The sequence below is a fragment of the Ochotona curzoniae genome, unplaced genomic scaffold (assembly GCF_017591425.1).
Source record: "Ochotona curzoniae isolate NIBS_2020 unplaced genomic scaffold, NIBS_Ocur_1.0 scaffold_2453, whole genome shotgun sequence".
Classification (NCBI taxonomy): domain Eukaryota; kingdom Metazoa; phylum Chordata; class Mammalia; order Lagomorpha; family Ochotonidae; genus Ochotona; species Ochotona curzoniae.
Genome location: NW_024467094.1, coordinates 29831831 through 29854291, shown reverse-complemented (window position 1 = coordinate 29854291; position 22461 = coordinate 29831831). Strand labels below are relative to the sequence as shown.

Sequence of the window (22461 nt, the reverse complement as noted above, 5' to 3'; positions counted from 1 at the left end):
AACCAGACCCTGTACTGGCTGACACATGCAAGAGTCAGGTCCGGGATCACCCCAGGTGAGGTTTCTTGGGGAAACTGGACACTGGACTCAAAACTGCAGCCACAGGGAGGATCACGGGATTTGTGGTCTGACCTTGGACCACATGCATATGTTGGGACTGGGTCTCCTCAATTGCTGATGCCTGTGCACTGGATGGCATTCCCAGATGTATGTGGGGGCTGAGATGGCCAGCTCATCTGGGCATGCAGAGGATGCTGAGTGCCATGGCACAAGATGGAGTTGCACAACTCTCCTGGCTGAGCTTTTGCAGCAAATGTCTAGGTGAATGGATGTATTGGGCTGGGCTCTATTAGTCAGCGGACCTTGGAAGGCTTTTTTTCAACCTTGGAATAACAAAATCAAAACTATCGAAATTGCTCAAGCAATATCCTCCAAATATTTTCCACATCAAGATTTGTAAGATGACATCAAGTGAACATTCACTATCCCTGGGCTACCGATGTAGTTTGGCAGCTGGGAGTGGGTCCCTCCCACCCCAAGGTACAACCAGAGGCTGTGTGCTATGCCATAGCACTGACCCGGGGACTGGCTTCTTTATGGCATAGTGCTTTTCCTGTTGATCCGTGAGGTCTCCTGGATTAGTAGCTCATTGCTTGGCTGGCTGGGTAAATTTCCATGCTCCAGATCTCTCACGGTTTACTTTGCCATCCCCAGGGTGATGGATGTTTAGGTCAGCAGGGGGGCATTCCTGTACAGCTGCTGTGGGCACGTGTGGGTTGATGTCCGTTCTGGGTGTGCACCGAGAACTGCTGGATTTTCCGGCACTTCTAGGCTTAACCTTCTGAAGAACTGCCCGCTCCTTTCCACCAGTGTCACCAGCCTCTTACGTCCCCACCTGCCACGGATGGTGGTGGAGGGGGTCTGATTTCCCCACGTGCTTGTCACCACGTGTTCCATTTTAGGCACCCTTGGGTGTGTGAAGCGGTTTTTCCTTGTGGCTTTGATTTGCATTCCCTGCCGACTAATCATGGTGAATGTTTTTGTTTGGTTTTTGGCCATTTACTTATCTTGTTTGGAGAAAGAGCTATTCAGATGCTTTGCCTTGGCTAACACCGGATTGATTGTCTTTTAATTGTTGAGTTGTTGGAGTTTTTTTTTTTTTCAAAGATTTATCTATTTTGTTGTTGCTGTCAAGTCAGATATACAGAGAGGAGGAGAGACAGAGAGGAAGATCTCCCACCCAATGATTCACTCCTCAAGTGGCCGCTATGACTGGAGCTGAGCTGATCTGAAGCCGGGAGCCAGGAACTGCATCCAGGTCTCCCACGTGGGTGCAGGCTCCCAAGGCTTTGGGCTGTCGTTGACTGCTTTCCCAGGCCACAAGCAGGGAGCTGGAAGGGAAGTGGAGCATTCGGGATACAAACTGGCATCCATATGGGATACTGGCAGTTTCAAGGCAAGGATTTCAGCATTTTAAAGCATTTTAGAAATTTTAAAGGTGAGTTACATAAAGAAAAGGAGACAGAGAGCTTTTATCCACTGGTTCACTCCCTAAATGGCTGCAATGGCTGGAGCGGAGCCAGTCCCAAGTCAGGAGCCAGGAGCTTCTTCCAGGTCTCCCATATGGATGTTGGGCCCTTTTCTACTGCTTTCCCAGGTTGTAAGCAGGGAGCTGGATAGGAAGCAGAGCAGCCAGAACATGAACTGGTACCCATATAGGATGTCAGCACTGCAGGCAAAGACTTATCCTGCCACCAATCTTTTAACTTAAAAATAACAGGGCCCGGTGCGATAGTATAGTGGTTAAAGTCCTTGCTTTGAACGTGCTGGGATCCCATATGGGCGCCAGTTCTAATCCCAGCACCTCCACTTTCCATCCAGCTCCCTGTTTGGTGGCCTGGTTAAGCAGGTGAGGATGGCCCAAAGCCTTGGGACCCTGCACCCACATGGGAGACCTGGAAGAAGCTCCTGGCTTCTGGCTTCAGATTGGCGCAGCTGCAGCCGTTCCGGCCACTTGGGGAGTGAATCATCGGACGGAAGGTCTTCCTCTCTCTCTCCTCTGTGTACATCTGCCTTCCCACTACAAATGAATAAACTCTTTTAAAACCAACAGTGTATTTATTTGAAAGGCAGAGTGGCTGTATCTGATGGGTGAGCCGCAGTCCCACCCTCGGAGGGTTATGCCCATGAGGGGGAAACTGGCCCTCGGAGGTAACGTCTGGGCCCACACATCCTCTGCGGGGCAGCAACTCCGGGGCCACCCTGCAGACCCAGTCATCTACCTGGCTGCTACAGGAACAAAAATGGCAAGTCCCCAGGGAGCTGCAACAGCCAGGGCTGCCATCATTCCACTGTGCACCTGCCAGACGGCTCGACCAGCCTGCTGGGATGCTCTGAGCAAGCCGCAGGGACCCAGCAGCGCACCACACCTCCTCCCTGGCCCCACTGCCCTCCTTCCCGGGACCTGGTCCCACCCCTGCCCTCTCCTCCCCCCTCAAACAAGTGAGACAGTGTTTGGTACCTTCAGGAGGGCTGTTTATTTCCAAGATACAGACCGTACTTTTAGACAGGACTTTTCAGAAGCAGAAGATCTTAGTGGTGGCCTAGAGCGATGTGGGGACACTGCGAGGGGAACCATGCGGACGTGGGGCGGACAGGTTACCACACCGTTTGTAAATGAGCAGAACAGCTTTAAAAATCCTTATAAATTCTTTATCATATGTTACACGTTTAGAGACAATATTTACAATAGGACAGGGCAGCGGAGTGGAGAGACAGAAAAAACAGACTTTACAGCAAATCTTTGCATAAAACCAGGACTGACAGATGTGCTGGGGGGGGGGGGGCTGGTGAGCCCACGGGGACGTCCCTGGAGTGAGGGGGTGGGGGTGTAGGTGGTATATTTACAATGTGTGGGGAGAAAAGGAACAGCCCAGCTCAGATCCTATCTACCAGTGAGCGAACGTGTTTGTGGCTATCCACCCTCCCCAGGGTTGGAGGGCGGGGGTCCGTGTGCCCGGGTGCAGCAGAAACTGGGACAGCCGGGACAAGAGGGGTGAGGGGGGACCAGCAGGAGAGACCCTGGCCCTCAGGGAACAGCCAGCTGCCCAGGTGAGAGTGCTCAGGAGGGCAATGTGTGAGGAGGACAGGGACCCTGCCGAGGGTCCCGACTTGCTTCTCTGGCTCTGACATGGAACAGGGAGGCGCAGGCTCCTGGTGTGCACCGAACTCCGGGTGCCAGGGGAGCGGAAGCTGCTACAGGCAAACACCTTTGGACAGTGATGACACATTTGGCACGCACGAGCCCCACCCTGCGGACGCCCCCTGTTGCTCCTCCAGGAGCCAGTCCACGGCCAGAAGCTTAGTGGGGGCAGGGCCAGAGACAGGTACCCAATAGCCACCAAGGTCCAAAATACGGGAGTGGCGTGGCCTAGCCACACCCTACGGTCAGCGGGGAGCCTCAACAAGCAGCCAGAAAGGCCCTGAGGGTCACACATGCCAGCAGCCAGCCCCCTTGTATTGGCTCCGTCCAGCTTGGGCCTTACTCTGCTGGCCTCGGCGAATTCCAGCACCCAGGCGGGGCAGATGCTCGCCGCAGGGGACAGGGTGGGGTCCTTGGCCCGTCATAGACACTGGTGCAGGCGGGAGGCGACCGAGCGGCGCGGCGACTGGGTCTGGGGGGTCCCGGAGTCTCCAGGCCCCGGGGGCAGCGAGGCCGTGGAGGACGACGGGGCCCGCGCCTTGGTGGACTCCAGGCTGCTGAGGCCAGAATCCTTGTTGTCGTTGTGGGCCCGGGGGCTCAAGGGCTCGGGGGCGCCCCCGCCCCCCAGTTCCTTCCACTCGTTGAAGTTGAGGTCGGTGAGCGGGCTCTGCACCACCACCGTGTGCCGCCGCCAGCTGCTCCGACGCCGCCGAGTCTCGGGGGACAGCGGCCTCCGCAGGCGCACCGCCATGTCGTCGGCCGTGCCGCGGAGGCGCAGCCGCAGCGCCTCGATGCGCGAGGGCCGCGAACCCAAGGCCACGGCCGCGGCGGCCGGAGGGCGCAGCGACTCCTGGCTGCTGGACGAGGCTGAGCCGGGCGCTTCCGGCACACGGGGCCCGGCCCGGCCAGCGCCACCGCTCGGGCCTGCGCCCTCGGCGTCCGGGCGGCTGCGGGCCAGGCGGCGGCGCGCCAGGGTGTCGCAGGGGATGAGGTGATGCGAGCTGAAAGAGGGCCGGCGTGCCAGGCGTCCCGCCGGCCCCGTGCCAGCCTCGGTGTCCGTCTCCACGTGGCTCAGCTCGCTTCGCTCGTCGTCCGCCTCGTCCCCCGCACCCGCCCGCTGGCTGCCGGCGCCCGAGCACACGCTGCGGTCCATGGTGGACAGGGTGGAGTAGCCCGAGACGATGGAGCGCGCGTCCGCGGCCGGTGGCTCCTCCGGCGCCGCGGGGGGACTGAGGCGGCCAGGCGCCTCGGGGGCTGCGGCGGCGGGCAGTGACCCCTCCGGGGCCTCGGGCTTGTGCGCCTCCTGCTCCGAGTCATCGTCCGTGCTGCTGCCCAGCCCCCGCGCCTCCCGCCGCTTCTTCCGCTTGCGGTTGACGGCTGAAATGAAGGAGATCGCCAGCATCTCCCGGGTGTACGGCTCCTTCTTGGCCGCCCACGAGCCCTGTGCGGAAAGATGAGTGGGAATCCAAGAGGCAGTGGGATCTGCACCACCCCTGCCCCGGAGCTCCAATCGCCCCAGAGCCCAGCCCCTACCCCTGCCGGCACCTGCTCAGCTCCCTCTCAGTCTCCGCCCCACCCCCCACGGGAGCTGAGACTGGCCTCTGCCATTCCCGTGGCCATGTTCTAGGTGGATCCACCCTTTCAAAGACGCTGGAATGGGGTCACCGGACAGCAGTGGCTCTTTTTCAATGTAGGGGGCATGGTCTCCAAAGACCTCCCTTCTCGGCTCAGCCCAGCCCTCCTCCACTCAGGCCTGCTGCGAAACCAGCTTTTCACCTGCTCAGCGTGCACCTGCTTCTCCAGACACATCCTCTCCTTCCCCGTGGCTCAAGAATTGCACAATGGGATGTTCTGGGTCAGAGCCACGTCCAGCTGGGCTGCCTGTTCCCACCAGGACCTGCTGAGCCCTGGGGCCTTGGGGTCCGGCCTTCCTACTCTCCCAGCCCACAGTGGTATCTGAGAATATCATCAGTCTGCCTTTCTGGGCTCTTCGGCCAGGGCTCTCGAAGCGTCTGCCGCCTCATCTACTGGCTGCCCTCATTGTCCCTGCTGCCCCCTCCACCCAGGGCTCCCAGTTCCACCCTGCCCCAACCCCTCTTCCTCCAGACAGCATTCTTAAGCAGGAGGCTGGTCCACGCCCCTCTCCACCCCGTAGCCAGGCTGGGACACGTGATGCCTCCTGGCACACACACACACACACACACACACACACACACACACAGGCAGTGTCCACAGAGCCCTGCCCCAGCCCTGGCTCTCTGAGGCACCTGCCCCTCGGGCCTGCCCTCAGCCAGGGCCTGCATGTTTAGGTTTCTGGAGATCCTCTGTGCCTGATGTGCTGTAAGAGCCACAGGGCCCAGCTCAGTGCGGCCTCCTGTGCCCAGCGAGTGTCAGTCCTCCCTTGCTGAGCTGAACTCCCTCCTCTGCTCCCACTGTCCTTTGCGAATTCATGTGCACCTGCACTTCTCCTCATCCACCTCCAGCTCTGAGCTCCAAGAGAGCAAGGCCTGGGCCTTCCTGGGCTGCCCCTGGGCCTGGCACACACTGAATGCTTCCAGAATGCACACAGGGGCGGACGGGGCCTGGGAGGCCTGCAGAAAGCCACACAAGTTCCCTCAACTGCCAAAGGACAGTGAGGGAGCCCGTGAAGCCTGTGGCGCTAGCATCCCAGACGGGCACTGGTTCGAGACCTGGCTGCTCTGTTTCTGACCCAGCTTCCTGCTCATGCACCTGGGGCAGCAGCAGAGGATAGCCCAGGTACTTGGGCCCTGCTACCACCCACTTGTTAGGATGGCGTTTCACCTGGCCCTGTGATGTGGGTTCACCCAGCTCTGTGCTCCACAAGGCTGTTCTTGGGGGCTGACTGACATCCTGATGAGGAAGAGCCACAGTACCACTCACAGGGACGCAGGATCCAAACCAGACTGTCCCCTATGGCACTGCCACCACCTTGGTGTCCTGGCCACAGCCGGTGGCAGCAATGGGCCTTGTTACCCTGGAGCCAACAAGTGCCTCCCTAGGTCCCCAGCTCCAAAGATAGGACACTGCACCAAGCGGGTGTGGCTTGGAGCCAGGCCCCTGTGCGGCTCCCAAGCCCCTGCTGCTGCAGGCTCCAAGGACTGCAGTTTGACCACCACTGACCTGGAGTTTAAAAGTCAGGCAAAGGGGGCGGGGGTGCATCGTAGCCTACAGCTTAAAGTCCTCGCTTTACACATGCTGGGATCCCACACGGGCGATCCTGGCTGCCCCACTTCCCATCCAGCTCCCTGCCTGTGGCCTGGGAAAGCAGTCGAAGATGGCCCAAAGCCTTGGGACCCTGCACCTGAATGGGAGACCTGGAAGAAGTTCCTGGCTTCAGATTAGCTCAGCTCCAGCCATTGAAGCCACTTAGGGAGTGAATCAATGGATGGAATATCTTCCTCTCTGTCTCTCCTCCTCTCTATATAACTGACTTTCCAATAAAAATAAATAAATCTTTTTTTTTTAAAAAAAATACAATATGCAATATAGCCATGCATGTGTAACAACAGGGAAACATTCTTGGAAATGCATCATTTGGCAATTTCACCACTGTAAAAGTAGAGTGGGGCTGGTGTTCTGGCACAGTGGGATTATGCCATTGCCTGACTCCAGCATCCCGTATGGTGCAGGATTGAACCCCATCTGTTCCATTTTTGATCTAGCTCCCTGCTCAAGCACCCAGAAAAGCAGTAGCAGGTGGTCCAAATGCTTGGGCCCCTACATCCACGTGCAAAACCTAGAAGCTGGTTGTGGCTCCTGTCTTCAGCCCGGCCTAGTAACTGGCCATTGTGACCACTTGGGGAGTGAACCAGTGGAGGGAAGCTCTCTCTCTCTCTCTACATATAACTCTGCCTTTCAAATAAAACTAAATTCTTAAAAAGAAATCTAGGGTCCAGTGCAGTAGCTTAGCAGTTAAAAGTCTTTGCCTTGAACAGGCTTGGATCCCATGTGGACACCGGTACTAATCCTTGCAGCCCCATCTGCCATCCAGCTTTCTGCCTGTGGACTGGGAAAGCAGTCGAGGATGGCCCAAAGTCTTGGGATCCTGCACCCACATGGGAGACCTGGAGGAGGCTCCTGGCTCCTGGATTTGGATTGGCTCAGCTCCCAGCCATTGCGGTCACTTGGGAAGTGAATCATTGGATGGGAGATCTTCCTCTCTATCTCTCCTCCTCTCTGTATGTGTAACTTTCCAATAAAAATAAACAGATCGAAAGTCAATTGCATATAACAAATTGCTTAATGTTTAAAACCCCTGCAACATTTGGCAGAATTTGCAAGTGAGCCTATCTGGACCTGGCGTGTTCTTGGCAGAGGGTTTTTCTTTAGCATGAGCTGGACGTCTCAGATGACCCGTTCCCCTGCAGGCTCTGGCATGGTGCATCCCTCGGGATCCTGCTGGCTCCCCTCAGCAAGGTGACCTAGCGGTCTCTCTCTCCTGTGGCGAGAGAGAGACCTATGTGGACCTCGTCTCTACTGTGCTCAGCTCCACTCCCTGTCTTTATTTCTTTAATTTGTAATTTTTATTGTCTTTTGATACAGTTTAGTTGGCGGTGGGCACTCCCCGTCTTTAATATTCTTTTTGCTGTCCTTAGGCTGGCCAAAGACCTCTGGGAATTCTACCAGGGCCGGCTGCTGATCCTGCTATCTACCAGGTGAGGGCGCTAGGGAGCAGGGAGCAGTTGAACCACTTGCAACAATGTCCTCAAACCAAGGACCAAGGCAGGACTCCAGTGCAGGGTCTTGTCTTCTAACTGCTGAGCCATAAGGCCGCTCTGCCAGGTCCCACTGCCACTCCAGGTGCCTCCCCAAGCACTACCCAGGTGACACTTTGTGTTTCTGCCTTCCTTCCCATGCACCACCAACTTCCCTGGCAGCTCACCTGCCCATCCACCAACTCCCGTGCCCTAGAGACAAGGTGGGCGGACTGGTATGCGGACAAAGCCTTTGGACACACCTGGGCACTTACCTTGGACTTGGCTGAACTACAGGTGGTGGAATCTGTGGGTGGGAGAGAGAAAAATGACAGTCAGGTGGGGGCCCAGGGCGTCAGGTCTTGTGCACACAATTCCCTGTCCCTGGAGGCGGTAGGGAGCTCAGAAATCTGAGTTGTCCCCAGGCTCTGGGAGCAGGACGGAATGCTTCCTGCTGGGGTAGGGCCAGGCTGAAGATGATCAGTCCCCACTTGCTGTAGAGACAGGAAGTGACAGCAGGATGACTGCCATGGGACCGCCCTGCCTGAGCCCACGGGAGACCTTGCTCCGGGCTTGGCCTCCACACCTTCCCGCTCCCAGCTGTCACTCGAAAGTACTGCAGGGAAAATGCCGGAGACCAGATGCAGTCCACAGAAGCCACGATGGAACACCACACTCACAGATGCTTGGAGCAATGGAGGCACACGGTGCACAGGGGGTGCCCTGCATCCGCCCTCGCTCACCCCAACCCCGCTCCCTGAGGAGGAAGGGGGCGGAACGAGTGATCAGTGGAAGCAGAAACGCTGTAGGAGGGATGCAGGGGCCAGGTCCCTGTCCACGGTCAGAGTGACCAATAAAGAAAGGAAGCTCAGCCACTCTACAGCACTTGGGGTGCCACCCCTGAGCTTGTTTCCCTGGGGATGGAGACAAAGCAGTCCCCCAATGTCCTCTCCAGGCGGGACAGGGTCGTGGGCAGGTGCGGTTAATCCACACTCTCCAGAGGCAGGCGGGTTAGAGCCCCTCCCCAGGGCCTTCCCCCACGTGCGGTGAGATGGGCTGAGCACACAACACACAGGGCCGGCAGCAGGTGGCTACAAGACGCCGGGGCTCCTCTGTCTTCCACCCCCTACCTCCCCCCAGACCCTCGCCCTGCCTGCCTGTTGGGTGGCCTCTGTCCAAGACAGGCCTAGGGTGACATTAGAGGGTGGAGCAACCACAGGGAGGGAGGAGCTAGGGGATGGGGCCAAGCAGCCATTGGCTGGTGGCTGTGCCTCTCCTGTGTGGAGGGCAAGTGGCCAGAGCTGAGGCAGTGGGGCAGGTGGGCACTAGATACCAGAAGAGGCTGGGTGTCCAGCCAGGCCTGTCCCAGCCTGGAGCAGAGCGGCTAGGCTCACAGCGAAGTGGGGAGGCCAATAATCAATCCCACTTCCTTTAGAGACAGGAAGTGACATCAGGATGACTGCCACTGGACCCACCCTGCCTGAGCCCACGGGGAGCAGCGCCTTCTTCCTCCTGAGGAGGGGCTCTGGGATGGGGGTCCTCAGAGCCAGGGACCCTCCACCCTGCCCCGGCGTCTTCTAATCACCCGCCACTGTTAGTGACCGAGGCCGCGACACCACACTGTACCCTTTAGAGCTCCAACAGGTCCGCTGGAGGAGGAGGAAGGCGGGAGGAGGGGAGGAAGGGCCGGAGGGCACAGGTGAGGAGAAGGGAAGGGCAGGTGCGAGGAGAGAAGGAAGACAAGTTAACAAGAGGAGCAGCCCGAAGCACATAGCCAGCCCGCCACAGACCAGAGGCTCCCAGCGGGGAACACGGTGACCGAGGGCCGAGCTGCTGGCAGCTGCTGGGAGGCCAGGCTGGGCCGTCGGTCAGGGACAGGCCCAATCCCAGGGGCCTGCTGGGGCGGCAGTGGGGAGCACGGGCACCTGGGACCCTCAGGAATGCAGAGCACACCCCGAGCCCCTCCCCAGGTCCTCACACTCACCTGACCCTGGGTCGCCAGGAGGCACCGTCCTGCCGATGTTGGGCAGCAGGTACTCGATGTTGGGCACCGCCTGGGGCTCCTTGTCATCCACGGGGGTCTGTAGATGGAGCAGGACTCAGCCAGTGCGGCCTAGGCAGCCTGACCGCAGACCCTCACAATGGGGTCGGGAGGTGGGGGAGAGGGCAGGCGACGATGGGCGGGGTCTCCTCCTTCAGATGGGGACTTGCCAAGGCAGTCAGGGACTTGGGGCAGATCCTGCGTGTCCCTAAGCAGATTGCTTGGTGCCTTTCAACGTGATGGGGGCTGGGAGGCCTCCTGACTTCCCTCCATCTCTCCCTCCCATGGGAGGAGGGCCTTGCCACGGACAGGTGTCCTCCATCAGACTGGGGGTGCCCCAGGAGCAGGGAGCTTCCCCCACTTACCCGCTCGCCCTTGTCTTCATCCTCGCTGAAGAACCAGTCTGACTGTGGAGAAGACAGAAGGAAGTCAGAGGCCACGTCAGGGAGGGGAGCTGCCCACCTACTGGAGATCAGGGAGGGCGGCCCTTTCTGCCCTGATGCAGGTCAGCGCAGCCCTGGGCAAGCCCCAGCATGGGGGGCCAGCAGCGCCCTCTAGTGCCGGCCAGGCCTCCTGGCAGGAGGTGCCACCACAGGCACAGCAGGTCCTACGCAGTAGGCAGAGATGCCACGCCCGCCTGGACCGAGGGGAAGACAGGTGTGAGCCAAGAACTTTCTCGCAAAAGTCAAACAGGATGGAAACTATAGACTCCACCCCACATGCTTGGTGGAATCTGGGACCCTCCACAGACACCAGCGCCCAAAGGTCGTCAGCTCCCTCTGAGTGGCATGATGCTGCCAGGGCATCAGGGACACCCCTTTCACACTGTAGCTCCTGGCTAGATCATTCCAAGACCCCCTACAACGTGCAGGCAGGCATCTGGTGCTCCCTGGCACGCACACATCCCCTGCTGCCCAGTGCCTGGGTTCCTGCCCCAGCCCCACTCCTGGCGCTGACCGCTCGCTGATGCATATCCTGGGGAGAGAGTAGGAGGCTCAGGGGGATGGCAGGTGCATGGAGCTCTGGGCTCCTGCCTTCGGCCTGGGCCAGCCCTGGCTGCCGTAGGTATTTGGAGAGTGAACCAGGGCATGGGAGCTCTCTTTCTCTCACTTTCTCTTCTCTCTGTGTAAATAAATAAATGAATCTAAAAAAAAAAAAAAAAAAAAAAAAAAAACAAACAGACGCAGGTGACATGTCTGTATCCCGACTCCAGCTTCCGGTTGACACAGGCCCTGGGAGCAGCAGGGATGCTTGAGTGATTAGATTCGTGACCCATGTAGCGACCTAGACTGAACGCCCAGCCTGTGTCCCTGCGGGCGTCTAAGGAGTAAACCAGCCGATGGAGGCTGCTCTGTCTGTGTGTCTCTCCAAAAACAAAGAAGGGAAGATACAACCTCTGGACAGCCCGTGATCTCATGGCTGCGCCCGGGACCTTGCACTCAGCCTGCAAGGACACGCCCTCTCAAAGCACGCGTGAGTCAGTCAGAAACCAACTGTGTGACACTTGGCAGACTCTCAGCCGTCAGCACCGCACAGACCACGGTCTACATTCAGGATGGAATGCCATCCCGAGGAACCACCAAGAAAGAGCTGGACTCAACAGGACGCCAAATCCTCAACGTCTGAAAACACCAATAAGGCTACTGAGTGGGCCGGGATGGCAAGAAACCAGAGCAAAACGCCTGTGCGACAGGTCAAGCACTACATGACCCTGCACGTGAGATTTTAGATTTTTTTAAAAAAACATATTTGGTGTTGTGGCACAATGGTTTGATTAGCTAATCTTCCTCCTTCAAGTGTCGGGATCCCATATGAGCATCTAGTTCGTGTCTTGGTGCTGGCCACCCAGCTGTGGGCCTCAACTGCAGAACGGGATGGCCTCAGGGAACCAGCTGCCCCGCCCTGGAAAGCAGTGACAGCTGCCAGTCAGGCCACACAGGAAAACACGGAAAACAGAACAGGGGAAGATGCCCCAGAGGTGGGCGGGGCTGCCCACAGAGTGGGCTCCAGCATCCTCTGCTGGCCGCCCGGGACGACAGGAAGTACAGGTACAGCTTAAGGCTCTCCTGGTGGGCACCGGCTGCCCCAGGACCACAGGGACCCGGGAGACGTCACAGTTGGGCCGAGCCGGCCACGGCTGGGCCAGGCTGGGGCGTGGCTTACGTGCTGGATCAGCGTCTCCACGATCTTGTAGCGGTCAGGCATGTGCGTCACCATGTCCGTCATGTTGTCCTCGGACGTTCTCACCAGCGTGGGCCCGAAGACCAGGGCTAGGTTTCGGGGTTCCATCTGTGCAGCGGGAAGGGTGGGTCTGGGTCAGCTCTGAACCCTGACCCCCCTGCCCCTCCAATCATCCCTCACTCCAGGCCCTACCCCCACCCTGAGGCCTCTGTCCCTGACCACATCCCAAGCGGGGCCCAGCTCAGGGTCCAGATGCCAGCCTGCAAGGGTGTGGAGGCACCTGGCAGGCGTGGGGCATCTCAGATCTAGCAGCCATAAGCCCAGCCTGTACACACGGGCAGCAGCCCTGGGCAGTCCAGATTCCGCCCCATTCCTCCTCGGGGAGCTCAGCAGGGGTTTTCCTGGAGGAAGCAGTGGCCAGCATGCAGAGGCTGGGCCTGGGGAGACCCCAGCGCATTCTGGCCCTGCCAGAGCCGCACGCACCTTGTTTTTCTCCGAGTGGTCAGCGATGGTCTTGAGGTGGCTCACGAGGAACTTAAGCGTTTCATAGTAGTGTCCCGGCAGGTCCCGGATCTGGGTGGGGAGAGAGCAGGGCACAGACCAGGCTGTGACGGCCTCCCCTGGCCCCTGCCCTGCCCCCCCACCAAGCGCAAGGGACCCTGGAACTCCCCCTTGGAGCCCCTGTGTGGCTGGCTCCCCAGGCACTCGGCCCATGGTGGCCCCGTCCCTCACCAGCTTCCGCAATGTCTTCATCCGTTCCCTCGCATCTTCGATGCGGTTGGCCTCAATGAAATCGTTGTATCTGTCTGCAAGGCAAGGGAGACACTTCAGAGAGGGGGCAGGTGGCCCCTCTGGTGCTGGGGGTGGGCAGCGGCTTCCAAAGCCACAGGCCAGGGCATGGTGGCCCTTGCTGCTCCAGGCTGTAGACTCCATATGGACACATAGCCAGGACAGCTGGGGACAGATGTGTACCTGCCCAGGATGTGTGTGGAGGGGGGGAAGGAGGCAGCGCTGAGCTGCCAGCGGATCCCAAAAGAGGGGTGCCCTACCCCAGGCTCCAGGGGCTCAGCAGGAGCTGTGGGGAAGGGGCCATGGGATCCCCCCCTCCTAAAATGTGACGAGTCCCCAAAAAGCTTCCCAAAGAGGAACCAGGAGAGGTCTCTAGGATAAGGAAGCCTAAGGTGTTTTTCACAGGGACACGCCGGATTGCAGTGGCACTCGGCAGGTGCACAGGGAAAGCAGAGCCCTGCAGGGACGACGGGGAGGGCAGTGGCTGCCCAGACACGGCTAAGGGCAGCGTATTCATGTGCACGAGTGTCTGCGAGTGGCCCTGGGACAGGCACCTGTCATTCGCCTTGGGTGGGGCGGGGAATGGCAAAAGAACCCACTCAGTGCCCGTGTCCAAGACTTGACATAAGAACCAGGAAGAAGTAAAAACCATTGGTACAATTCTAAGATCCAAGTGTGCAACGCAGGACCTGCTACGGAGAGATGGACCATTCAGATGCCACTGGTCGCTGTACTGAGAAGGGAAGTGGAGCCTGGCAGCCTAGAGGGACTGCCTGGGACCGTCACAGGGTCAGGGCGCACGCTGGGCAGAGAGACCATGACCCCAGCCCTCTCCAATCGCTGCATCCCACATCTGGTGCCTGGGCTTCAGTCCAGGCTTGCCTCTGATTTCAGCTCCTGGCCAGTGCGCATGCTCAGGGCAGAGGGCCATGGCTCAGGAACGGGGGAGACCCAGGCAGAGTTCCTGGCTCCTGGCTGCTACCGGGCCCAGTTCTAACTATTGGTGACACAGGGAAGCTGCATCAGCAAACCGAAGGTCTCCCTGGTTCCATCCACCCTTTCTTTCCAAAAAATTAAAAAATAATAAAATAGGCACATTACAGTCTGAACAAGCAATGACGAAAAAAAACAGAAAAAGCTAATATACTCAGGAAAAAGAAATCCAGTCTCCTGAGGAATGAGAAAAGCAGAAGGAACGAGCAGTGAGATGCCATCTCCCCTGGGTGAGGCTAACAAGGCCCAGGGCTGCCCAGGCTGTGTGGACACAAGCTCTAGCCACGCTGGGGGTGGCAATGCCAACTTGGGGCTTGGCTACAGCTTCCACCACTGATGTGGCCTGGGGTGTGGTGCAGCGGGTTAAGCTACTTCCTGTAGGGGCATCCCCCAGCGCAGCAGTGGTCCCAGCTGCTCCTCTTCCCATCCAGCTCCCTGCTGATGCGCATGGAGGGAGGGGTCAGCAGAGGACCACCAAGCACTGTCCCAGCAGGTCCCGGATCTGGGTGGGGAGAGCAAGGCACAGACCAGGCTGTAGCTGCACCCCTGTTGGGAGACCCAAGGGGAGCCCCAGTTGGGAGCCAGCTGTTGGGGAGTGAGCCAGCAGATAAAGACCTCTGTCATTCAAATAAATTTTAAAAATCAATTTAGCACCCCCAGGACCCCCAGTCCGAGCTGCAGAAAGACGAGCGGGCTCAGCTGGGCGTCAGAGCAGCCCACGCAGAGCACGTGGCCTGGGACCAGGTGTGTGATGAGACACACACGTGCGCAGCCACTAAAGAAATCAGAGTGCCAGCTCCGGGCTTTCTGCGTCATGACACAGCGAACCTTGCCGCTGCTGAGCTCACACCAGGACTGTGGGTCGGGGCAGTGTGCGCCCTGGAGGACACGGAGTCACCCACAGTATACCGCCCTCCTTACCCACTCCACACCTTGAGGGGAGCCTGTGGGCATCTGCACTCTAGGGCCAGGAAACCAGCAGCAGCCATCAGCTCACGCTGGATGCCCAGACGCCTGGATGCCTAGGGCGGAATCCCAGCTGCAGCATCAGGTGACACCCCCTGGCCTTGGTTTTCCCACTTGGGAGGATAAATAAGGATCAGTGCTGTTTCCTTCACTCTCAGTGAAACCAGTTAAGGTTTACACAAGCACATGTTTTATCTGTATGTGGAATTTTTTTAAAATCTTGTTTGTGGACCCAGCACCATAGCCTAGTGGCTACAATCCTCGCCTTGTATGCTCCAGGATCCCATATGGTTGCTGGTTTATATCCCGGCTGCTCCTCTTCCCATCCAACTCTGTGCCTGTGGCCTGGGAAAGCAGTCGAGGATGGTCCAAAACCTTGGGACCCTGCACCCGTGTGGGAGACCTGGAAGAAGCTCCTAGCTCCTGGCTTCGGATTGGCTCAATTGCGGCTGTTACAGCCGCCTGGGGAGTGAACCAGCAGATGGAAGATCTTCCTGTCTCTCCTTCTTTCTATAAAACTGACATTCCAATAAACATAAAAAAATAAATCTTTAAACATCTTGTTTATTTTTTGTTTTGCTTTTGTGGGAAGCAGAGAGAGACCCTCCACCTGCTGGTTCAGTTCCCCTGTACTTGCAACAGCCAGGGTAACTGGACCAGGGCCACAGCCAGGGACTGGGGACTCCATCAGGCCCCCACACGGTAGCTAGGGACGTAAGGACTGAGTCATCACTGCCACCTCCCAGCGTCTGTGGGAGCTAGGAACCAAGCCAGGCACTAGGACATGAACCACGGGTGCCCTAGCTACCAGGCTGAAAGCCCCATACCTGTGGGGTTTATATATATATATAAATGTAAAGCCAAACACCCGCGGGCTACACCCGAGACAGGAGAGTGGGCAGCCCCCTGCCGGCCCCCAGCCCCCCAACCCGTACTCACCATCGGTGAAGAGCGGCTCTGGCAGCTTCCGGAAGAAGGACTTGAGCAAGCTGCTGATCACATTGAGGTCTTGCCAGCGCTGGGGATGGGGCAAAGATGTCAGGCCCAGTGTCCAGCCCAGTCCAGCTCAGTCCAGCCCTCCTGTGTATGTGCTCATCATACCAACCTCTCCCCAGTCAGGGACCTCCGGCCAGGAACTCCCTCCTTCAGGTGGTGGCAGTGGAACAGTCCCCAGGCAGACCCCATCCCCACTGCCCGCTGCCCGCGCCATGGCCCCGCCGGACCCGGGGGGCTCCAAGCACTGCTAATGCACAGACAGTCCTGGTGCCTCCTCCAGGTCAGGCTCTACGCGCACAGACCGGAGCAAGAGCCAGCCCCCTGGAGCTGCCTGCACTCCCCTCCATGCAGTGCCAGCCTCCCCCTTTGCTCCTATGCCCCAGGATACCCGGTTCAGCCTAGAGTCCACACCACCATCCTATTCCCCACAAACTCTAAGGACTGTGTCGCCGGAGGGCGGCACAGGGGTTCCTTGCTGTCTCAGCTGGCCCTTGGACTAGAAGCCTCCTTCATGTCTTGAGTTGCAGAGATGGGGAGAGACAGAGATCGTCCATGCACTGGCTCACTGCCCCAAGGGTCACAGGAAGGCTAGAACTCCACCTAGACCTCCCGTGTGAGCGGCAGGGGTCCACGCCATCTTCCACTGCTTTTCCAGATGCATTAGCAGAGAGCTGGGCTGGAAGTGAAACGGCCGGGACTCAAATCCCTGGGTTAAGCTGCTTGGCACAGCTGTGGCCTGCCAGGGAGTGCCCGGTTCGAAGCCCGGCTGCTCAGTTTCTGATTCCACATGCTTGTTAGTACGCACCCAGGGGGCAGCGGGCGATGGGACCCGCAGGGGGCTCCTGGCTCTGCTGTAGCGCAGCCCTGGCTGTAGGGGGCATTTTGGGAGTAAGCCAGCAAATGGAAAATCTCAATAGATAGATGGCCAGATATTTTTCATTGCCTATGTTTGCCTCTCTCAAGTAAGTAAACAAGTAAAAACAAAAACAAACAAAAAACCTAGTACATTGGCTCAACTGGCTAATCCTCAGACTACAAGCATCAGCATCCCATACGGGCGCCAGTTCATGTCTCGGCTGCAACTACCCGTCTAGCCCCCTGCTTGTAGTCTGGGAAAGCAGCTGAGGATGGCCCAAAGTCTTGGGGACCCTGCAGCCACAAGGGGGACCTAGAAGAGGCTCCTGGCTTCAGATCAGCTTAGCTCCAGCCATTGTGGCCACTTGAAGAATGAACCAGCAGATGGAAGATCTTTCTCAGTCTCTCTGTAAATTTGCCTATCCAATAAAAAATTGATATATTAAAAAAAAAAAAAAAATTGCGGGCCTAAGTGGCTAAAGTCCTCACTTTGCATGCGCCAGGATCACATATGGGCTCCACTTCCATCCAGCTCCCTGCCTGTGGCTTAGGAAAGTAGTTGAGGACAGCCCAAAGCCTGTACCCGCATGGGAGACCTGGAGGAGGTTCCTGGCTCCTGGCTTCGGATTGGCTCTGCTCTGGCTGTGACGGCCACTTGGGGAGTGAATCATTGGACAGAAGATCTTCCTCTCTGCCTCTCCTCATCTCTGTATATCTGCCTTTCCAATAAAAATAAATAAAATAAAATAAAAATTGCTTGATTAAAAAGAATGTAGCACAGCCAGTCATTGTTTCCTATGTCCACTAGGGGCACCACCACCCTGCATGGCTGTAAAGTCGCTCACTGCCACCTGGTTGGGAACGGCCCTGTAACCAAGAGTACATCCTCCAGAGACACAACTCAACACACCTTGGTGCCAGACAGGCGACACAGAAATAATGCCCTCCCTCGGGCACTGCACACAGCAACCCCACAGTATGCCACAGGGTAGCTGCTAGACACAGGCCCATGCCCTGCACCTCCTCGGAGCCTGACTTAACCACAGTCCCCCGTCTCCAGACCCTCTCTCCCCTTCAAAGCAGCTAGCACCTGGTGACACCACGCCTTCCTGGCTCCCACAGGCTCTCTCATTCCCCAGTCAGTCCCCTTGGGGACCTGCTGCAGTCTCCCCCAATGCCTCGCCTCGAGCCTAGCTACGCTCCCCTCCCCGCAGCACTGGGGCTCCTGCAGCTCACCTTCTGCCCAGGCCACCTGCAAGCTAGCACAACTCCAGGCCGGTCTCCAGACCGAGTTCACCCATGCAGGCCACTGCTCAGCAATCCCCTTTCACACTCTATAAAGCCGCTCTTGCCCCAGTCTGCGTAGGAGGCAGACCCCACGAGCACCCACCCAGCTCAACGCCTGCCTTCAGGGCTCTCCCTCCCTCCTCTTCCTCCTCACACAGCCGAGCCCTGCAGGTGCAAGTGGGCAGCTTCTGGGGCAACACAGCCTCTTCCCAAGACCCTGCCCGGGGCTCCCCTTGCCTCTCTCTGTGGGATGGAAATCGAAGCTGCTCTTGCTCAACCTGGCAAAAGAACGATCCCAGGCTCCCTACTGCCCACTGGATCCAGGCCAGCAGCTTCAGGGAGGCCTCTGAATCCGGGGAGTGAACCCTTGCTGGAAGGTGGAGGGAACAGAGTGACCACAACCCAATGAGCTGCAAAGCTCCCACCGCGAGGAACCACCCCCTCCACTGCATCCCCCAGCCACACCCACCTCATCCTGCAGGTTGATGTCACCGGGGCCGCGGTTGAGCTGCTCTTGCAGGCTGGACACCACCGCGTTGTTGCCGGGCACCCGGTAAATGCCAGTGGACTCCAGTCCCCGGGCCTCCACAATACGACAGCACGCTGCCACGATGAAAGGCACGCGCTGGAAACATAGGCAAGGTGGGATGTCAGATAGCTGGGGAAGCCAAGCCGGGCAGGCAGTACAAGGAAGCCTACGGGAGGGCAGGAGGCCCCCACTGCCTCTGCACAGCCCCAGGGCCTGGGCTCGGACAGAGGAGGAGCAGGGCTAGGCTGGTGGTTCCTGCCAAGGGACCTTGGTGCTGGACAAAGTGAAGAGGGGCTGGTCCTGGGGCCCGCACAGCCCTGAGCCTCCACAATTAGGGCTCCCCTGCTCTGCCCGGGACCCACCTGGTTCTCCGTAGCCGGCTGGCACTCCTCCAGCCGGACCCCAAAGGCCCGCGGGGCCGTCTTCTTGTTCTTCTTGATGATGTTGATGCCCCAGGGGGTCTTGGGGGCGGCAGCACTGTCATCTGGGATGGGGAGGCTGAGAGTCAGGGGGAGCTGTGGCCCCGAACCTCACACACATTGTTATTCGCATTTGGACACAGGGGGCCTCCAGGAGAGACCATTAGGACGCTAAAGGCATCCTATGACAAACCTCATCGGATGGAGGTGTTCTCTTTGCAGGAATGAACATAAGGACTGCAACGTAAGGAGTTAGACTAGACTTGGGGGCGCCAGTATCCCATGCAAGCAAAAGATGGAGTCTGGCTGCTCCACTTCCCATCTAGCTTCCTGCTGATGCACCTGGGAAAGCTACAGAAGACGGCTCAAAGCCCTGGGCCCCGACACCCACGTGGGAGGCCCGGATGAATCTCTGGGCTCCTGCTTTCAACCTGCACCAGCCCCGGTGGTGGTTACAGCCATTTAGAGAGAGCGAACTAGAGGACAGAAGACATCTTGTCATTTACCTTTATAACTAAATAATACAAGTTAAAACTGTGAGGAGGGAGCCACAGATTCTGATTTGACCAAAGAAAGAAATTTGTAACAGCCCAAGAAGTGTGTTTGGCTGAAAGAGGCTGGCTCCAGTGAGCCTTCTGCCCCTGAGGGGGATGCTGCAAGCAGAGACTGCCCAGGCAGAGATGTCTGTCTCCCAGGATGTCACAGGTGCCTGCGTGCACGCGCGCGCACACACACACACACACACACACACACACACCCCTCTCCCCTCTCCCCCTGCAGGGCCCGCCCACCATCACCCCGTGCCACTGTCCTACCCTTGCCCCCTGCGGGCGGCTCTTGTGTCCTGAGGCCAAGTGCGGCTGCTGCGCTCTGCTTGAGAAATTCAGACCTGAGGCCCCCCAGGCCGCGAGAGCCTTTTGGGGAGGAATCAGCTTTGGGCCCAGAGCTATGGCTGTGTAGAAAAAGGAAGGAGAGAAAAGGGGTGGTCAGCCAGAGGGAGGGGCACAGTGGGTCACCCAGGCTGACTCTTGAGCTTCAGGGACCATGGAGGCACAACACCACTGGTCCTTGCAGGTGGAACAGTGCATCCTCTGCCCCTGGAGGCCACCCTCCCACCTCAGGGCACCGCTCCCAGGACCAGGCCTCACCTCACTTTGCGGTATTCATTAAGCTTCTTGCTGATCAGAGCTTGGTTGGCACAGCCGGGGTCCTGGGCAGCAGAGAGGAAAGAATAGCCACGTCAGTGCCAGCGGCCCACCTGGCCTCAGCAGTGCCCCACCTCCGTGTGCCCAGGCAGAGCTCAGACCCTGGGGTAGGCCAGGGCTGGACCGTGAGTGACCCTGTCTAAATCGTGGAGCCTCTCTGAGCCTCAGCAGCACCCTTCGCCAGAAGCTCGGGGAGCGAGCAAGGCCCCCTGAAGCCTGCACACGCCCGCCTCACTGGGGCAGTGGTTGCAGTAATGAATGGGACGGGAACAGCAATACCCTACCCTACAGGGCACAGCCTGGCCAGGCTTTCAGGTCGCAATGAGAGGATATGTCCACTGTCAGAGGGATGGGCCGAGGCCAGGGCTGAGCACTGGCACCCAGCTCCCACGGCCAGAACAGGTACCTGCTGCAACCAGCCCTCAAGCCCAGGACTGCCTTCATGGTGTGCCAGGGCACCTTTGGGCATGGGCAGCATCTGCTAAAGGAGCAAACAGGGATGGGGGTAGGGGCCCTAGCCCACACCCCTGGAGGGGTTCGCTCTAGGTGTCCATAAAGGATGCTACATATGTGTAGTTTTTAATTTCTTCAAATTCCTGCCAAGGCCCTTGACTCAAATCTTGTCTGCCTGCTGCCAAAGGCCAAGTCTCCTGGCCTTCTCCCAATGTCAATGTGATCATCCCCCTGAACACCAGCCAGCCTCGCACACTCTGGCACAGAGCACCTAGGTTGCTAACACAACTCCACCAGACCCTCTGGCCTCTGTCCCTGCTGCCAGGAGCTGGGACTGGTCTGAATAGAGCCGGGCAGTGCCAGAGTCTGCCCAAGGCCACCAGAACAACTAAATATTAACTGCTGCCATTACTGTGGCTATCCCCAGGACTGTCCGGCTTTGAGCTTCAGATGCCAGGCTCATGGAGCCTTTGCCAAGTGCTGAAGACAGACCCGGCTGTGCAAATGCAAGGGGGCACACCCTGTGAGCCAGGAGGCGGGGCAGTGAGGCTCAGAGAGGTCTCCAAAGGTCACAGCAGGTGTGAGGCAGGCCTGGCCCACCCTGGGGTCCACCCAGCTGGGGAGGGCACGGGCCTCACCTCGCCCTCGGCCCTGCTGTTCTCCCGGATCGCTCTGATCCAGCCCAGCATGTCATCCCGGTCCTCAGCCTGAAAGAGATATTCACAGAAGTCAGCGGTGGTCAGCCGGAACACGTGCCTCCTCTTGGTCTCGCTGTAGGAGATGTCCACCAGGCAGGAGCCGATGCAGACGGGCGCCGCCTCGTCCTCACCTGCGCCGGCCGCCGCAGCCCCCGCCGCCGCCGGCCCGGGCTCCCGCCGCTCCTTGCTCAGCGAGAGCGAGCGCGCCCGCAGCGCGGCATACACTCGCTTCCACTGGCGCAGGCCGCTGCCCGCTTTCTGCAGGGAGACACGGGTGGGAGAGAGGGAGAGAGAGACACAGAGAGAGAGAGAGAGAGATGGGAGCAGTGAGAGCCAGGCCTGCCCACTCACCAGGAGCCAGAGGCGTGGGAAGCAGCAGGCAGCAGACAACAGCGGGGACAGACCCTGGCCCACTGCCCGCCAGGGGCCTCTGCTCCACCAACACCTGCTCCCGGAGCAGCCTCCTGCCTGCAGCCTGACTCCCTCACTGTCCCCACCTGCCAGAGTGCCCAGCCCAATACTCTCCACCCCAAAGGAGCTCTACCTCCTCTTGATTGGATGGAGTACCCTTTGACACCCCTAGGGCAGGAGACCCTGGAAGACTCCTGCTCCCTTCCCAGCATGCTGAGCACCCCCTGCCATACTGCCGCCCTCTCAGGTCAACTGTCCAGTACCCAGAAGCCACTCTCAGAGTCCTCCCAGTGTCTGCTTCTCCACCTGCGTCTCGCCCCTCTCTCCAGGTTCATCTCCTAACTCATCTACCCCATTCTGTCTCCTCCACTGGGGAAAGCTGTGATGCAGCCATACTTGCGGGGAGACCTGGGCTGTGGGTGCCAAAGCACCAGCAGGCAGAAACCAGAGGTGCTAAGATCCCACAAACTCTTGACAGTGCCCCCCACTCCAACGGAGAAACACCTGGCCCCCCAAGACCAACAGAACTGTGGGTACTCCTGGCCCTTTGGTCCCAGGCCCCCGTCTCCCAGCAGGCCCCTCAGGGACACCACCTACTCCCTGGCTTTAATCCTGACTTCCGTAGTTCCCTGATCCTGCCAGGCCTGCACCGCCTTTCCGTACACATGTCACGAATGTTGCGTATCATTTCCTGAGCCACTGCTCTCTGCCTCCTCCCACC

The 22461-nt window shown here is 58.7% G+C and overlaps 1 protein-coding gene across 1 annotated transcript in view; it reads right to left on the bottom strand.

Annotated features, from left to right (window-relative positions):
• Positions 1 to 2524: 2524 nt before the first annotated feature.
• Positions 2525 to 22461, bottom strand: part of ARHGAP23 (Rho GTPase activating protein 23) — a 35509-nt gene continuing 15572 nt past the window's right edge. The window contains exons 11-23 of the mRNA XM_041001362.1: positions 21270 to 21587; positions 20122 to 20183; positions 19789 to 19925; positions 18917 to 19038; positions 18495 to 18650; positions 15827 to 15905; positions 12872 to 12945; positions 12623 to 12712; positions 12122 to 12247; positions 10324 to 10365; positions 9902 to 9998; positions 8193 to 8224; positions 2525 to 4643 (exon numbers count right to left, since the gene is read on the bottom strand). Coding sequence (XP_040857296.1) covers positions 3624 to 4643; positions 8193 to 8224; positions 9902 to 9998; positions 10324 to 10365; positions 12122 to 12247; positions 12623 to 12712; positions 12872 to 12945; positions 15827 to 15905; positions 18495 to 18650; positions 18917 to 19038; positions 19789 to 19925; positions 20122 to 20183; positions 21270 to 21587 — 2355 coding nt within the window. The 3' untranslated portion in view covers positions 2525 to 3623. The remainder of the gene's footprint in view (positions 4644 to 8192; positions 8225 to 9901; positions 9999 to 10323; positions 10366 to 12121; positions 12248 to 12622; positions 12713 to 12871; positions 12946 to 15826; positions 15906 to 18494; positions 18651 to 18916; positions 19039 to 19788; positions 19926 to 20121; positions 20184 to 21269; positions 21588 to 22461) is intronic.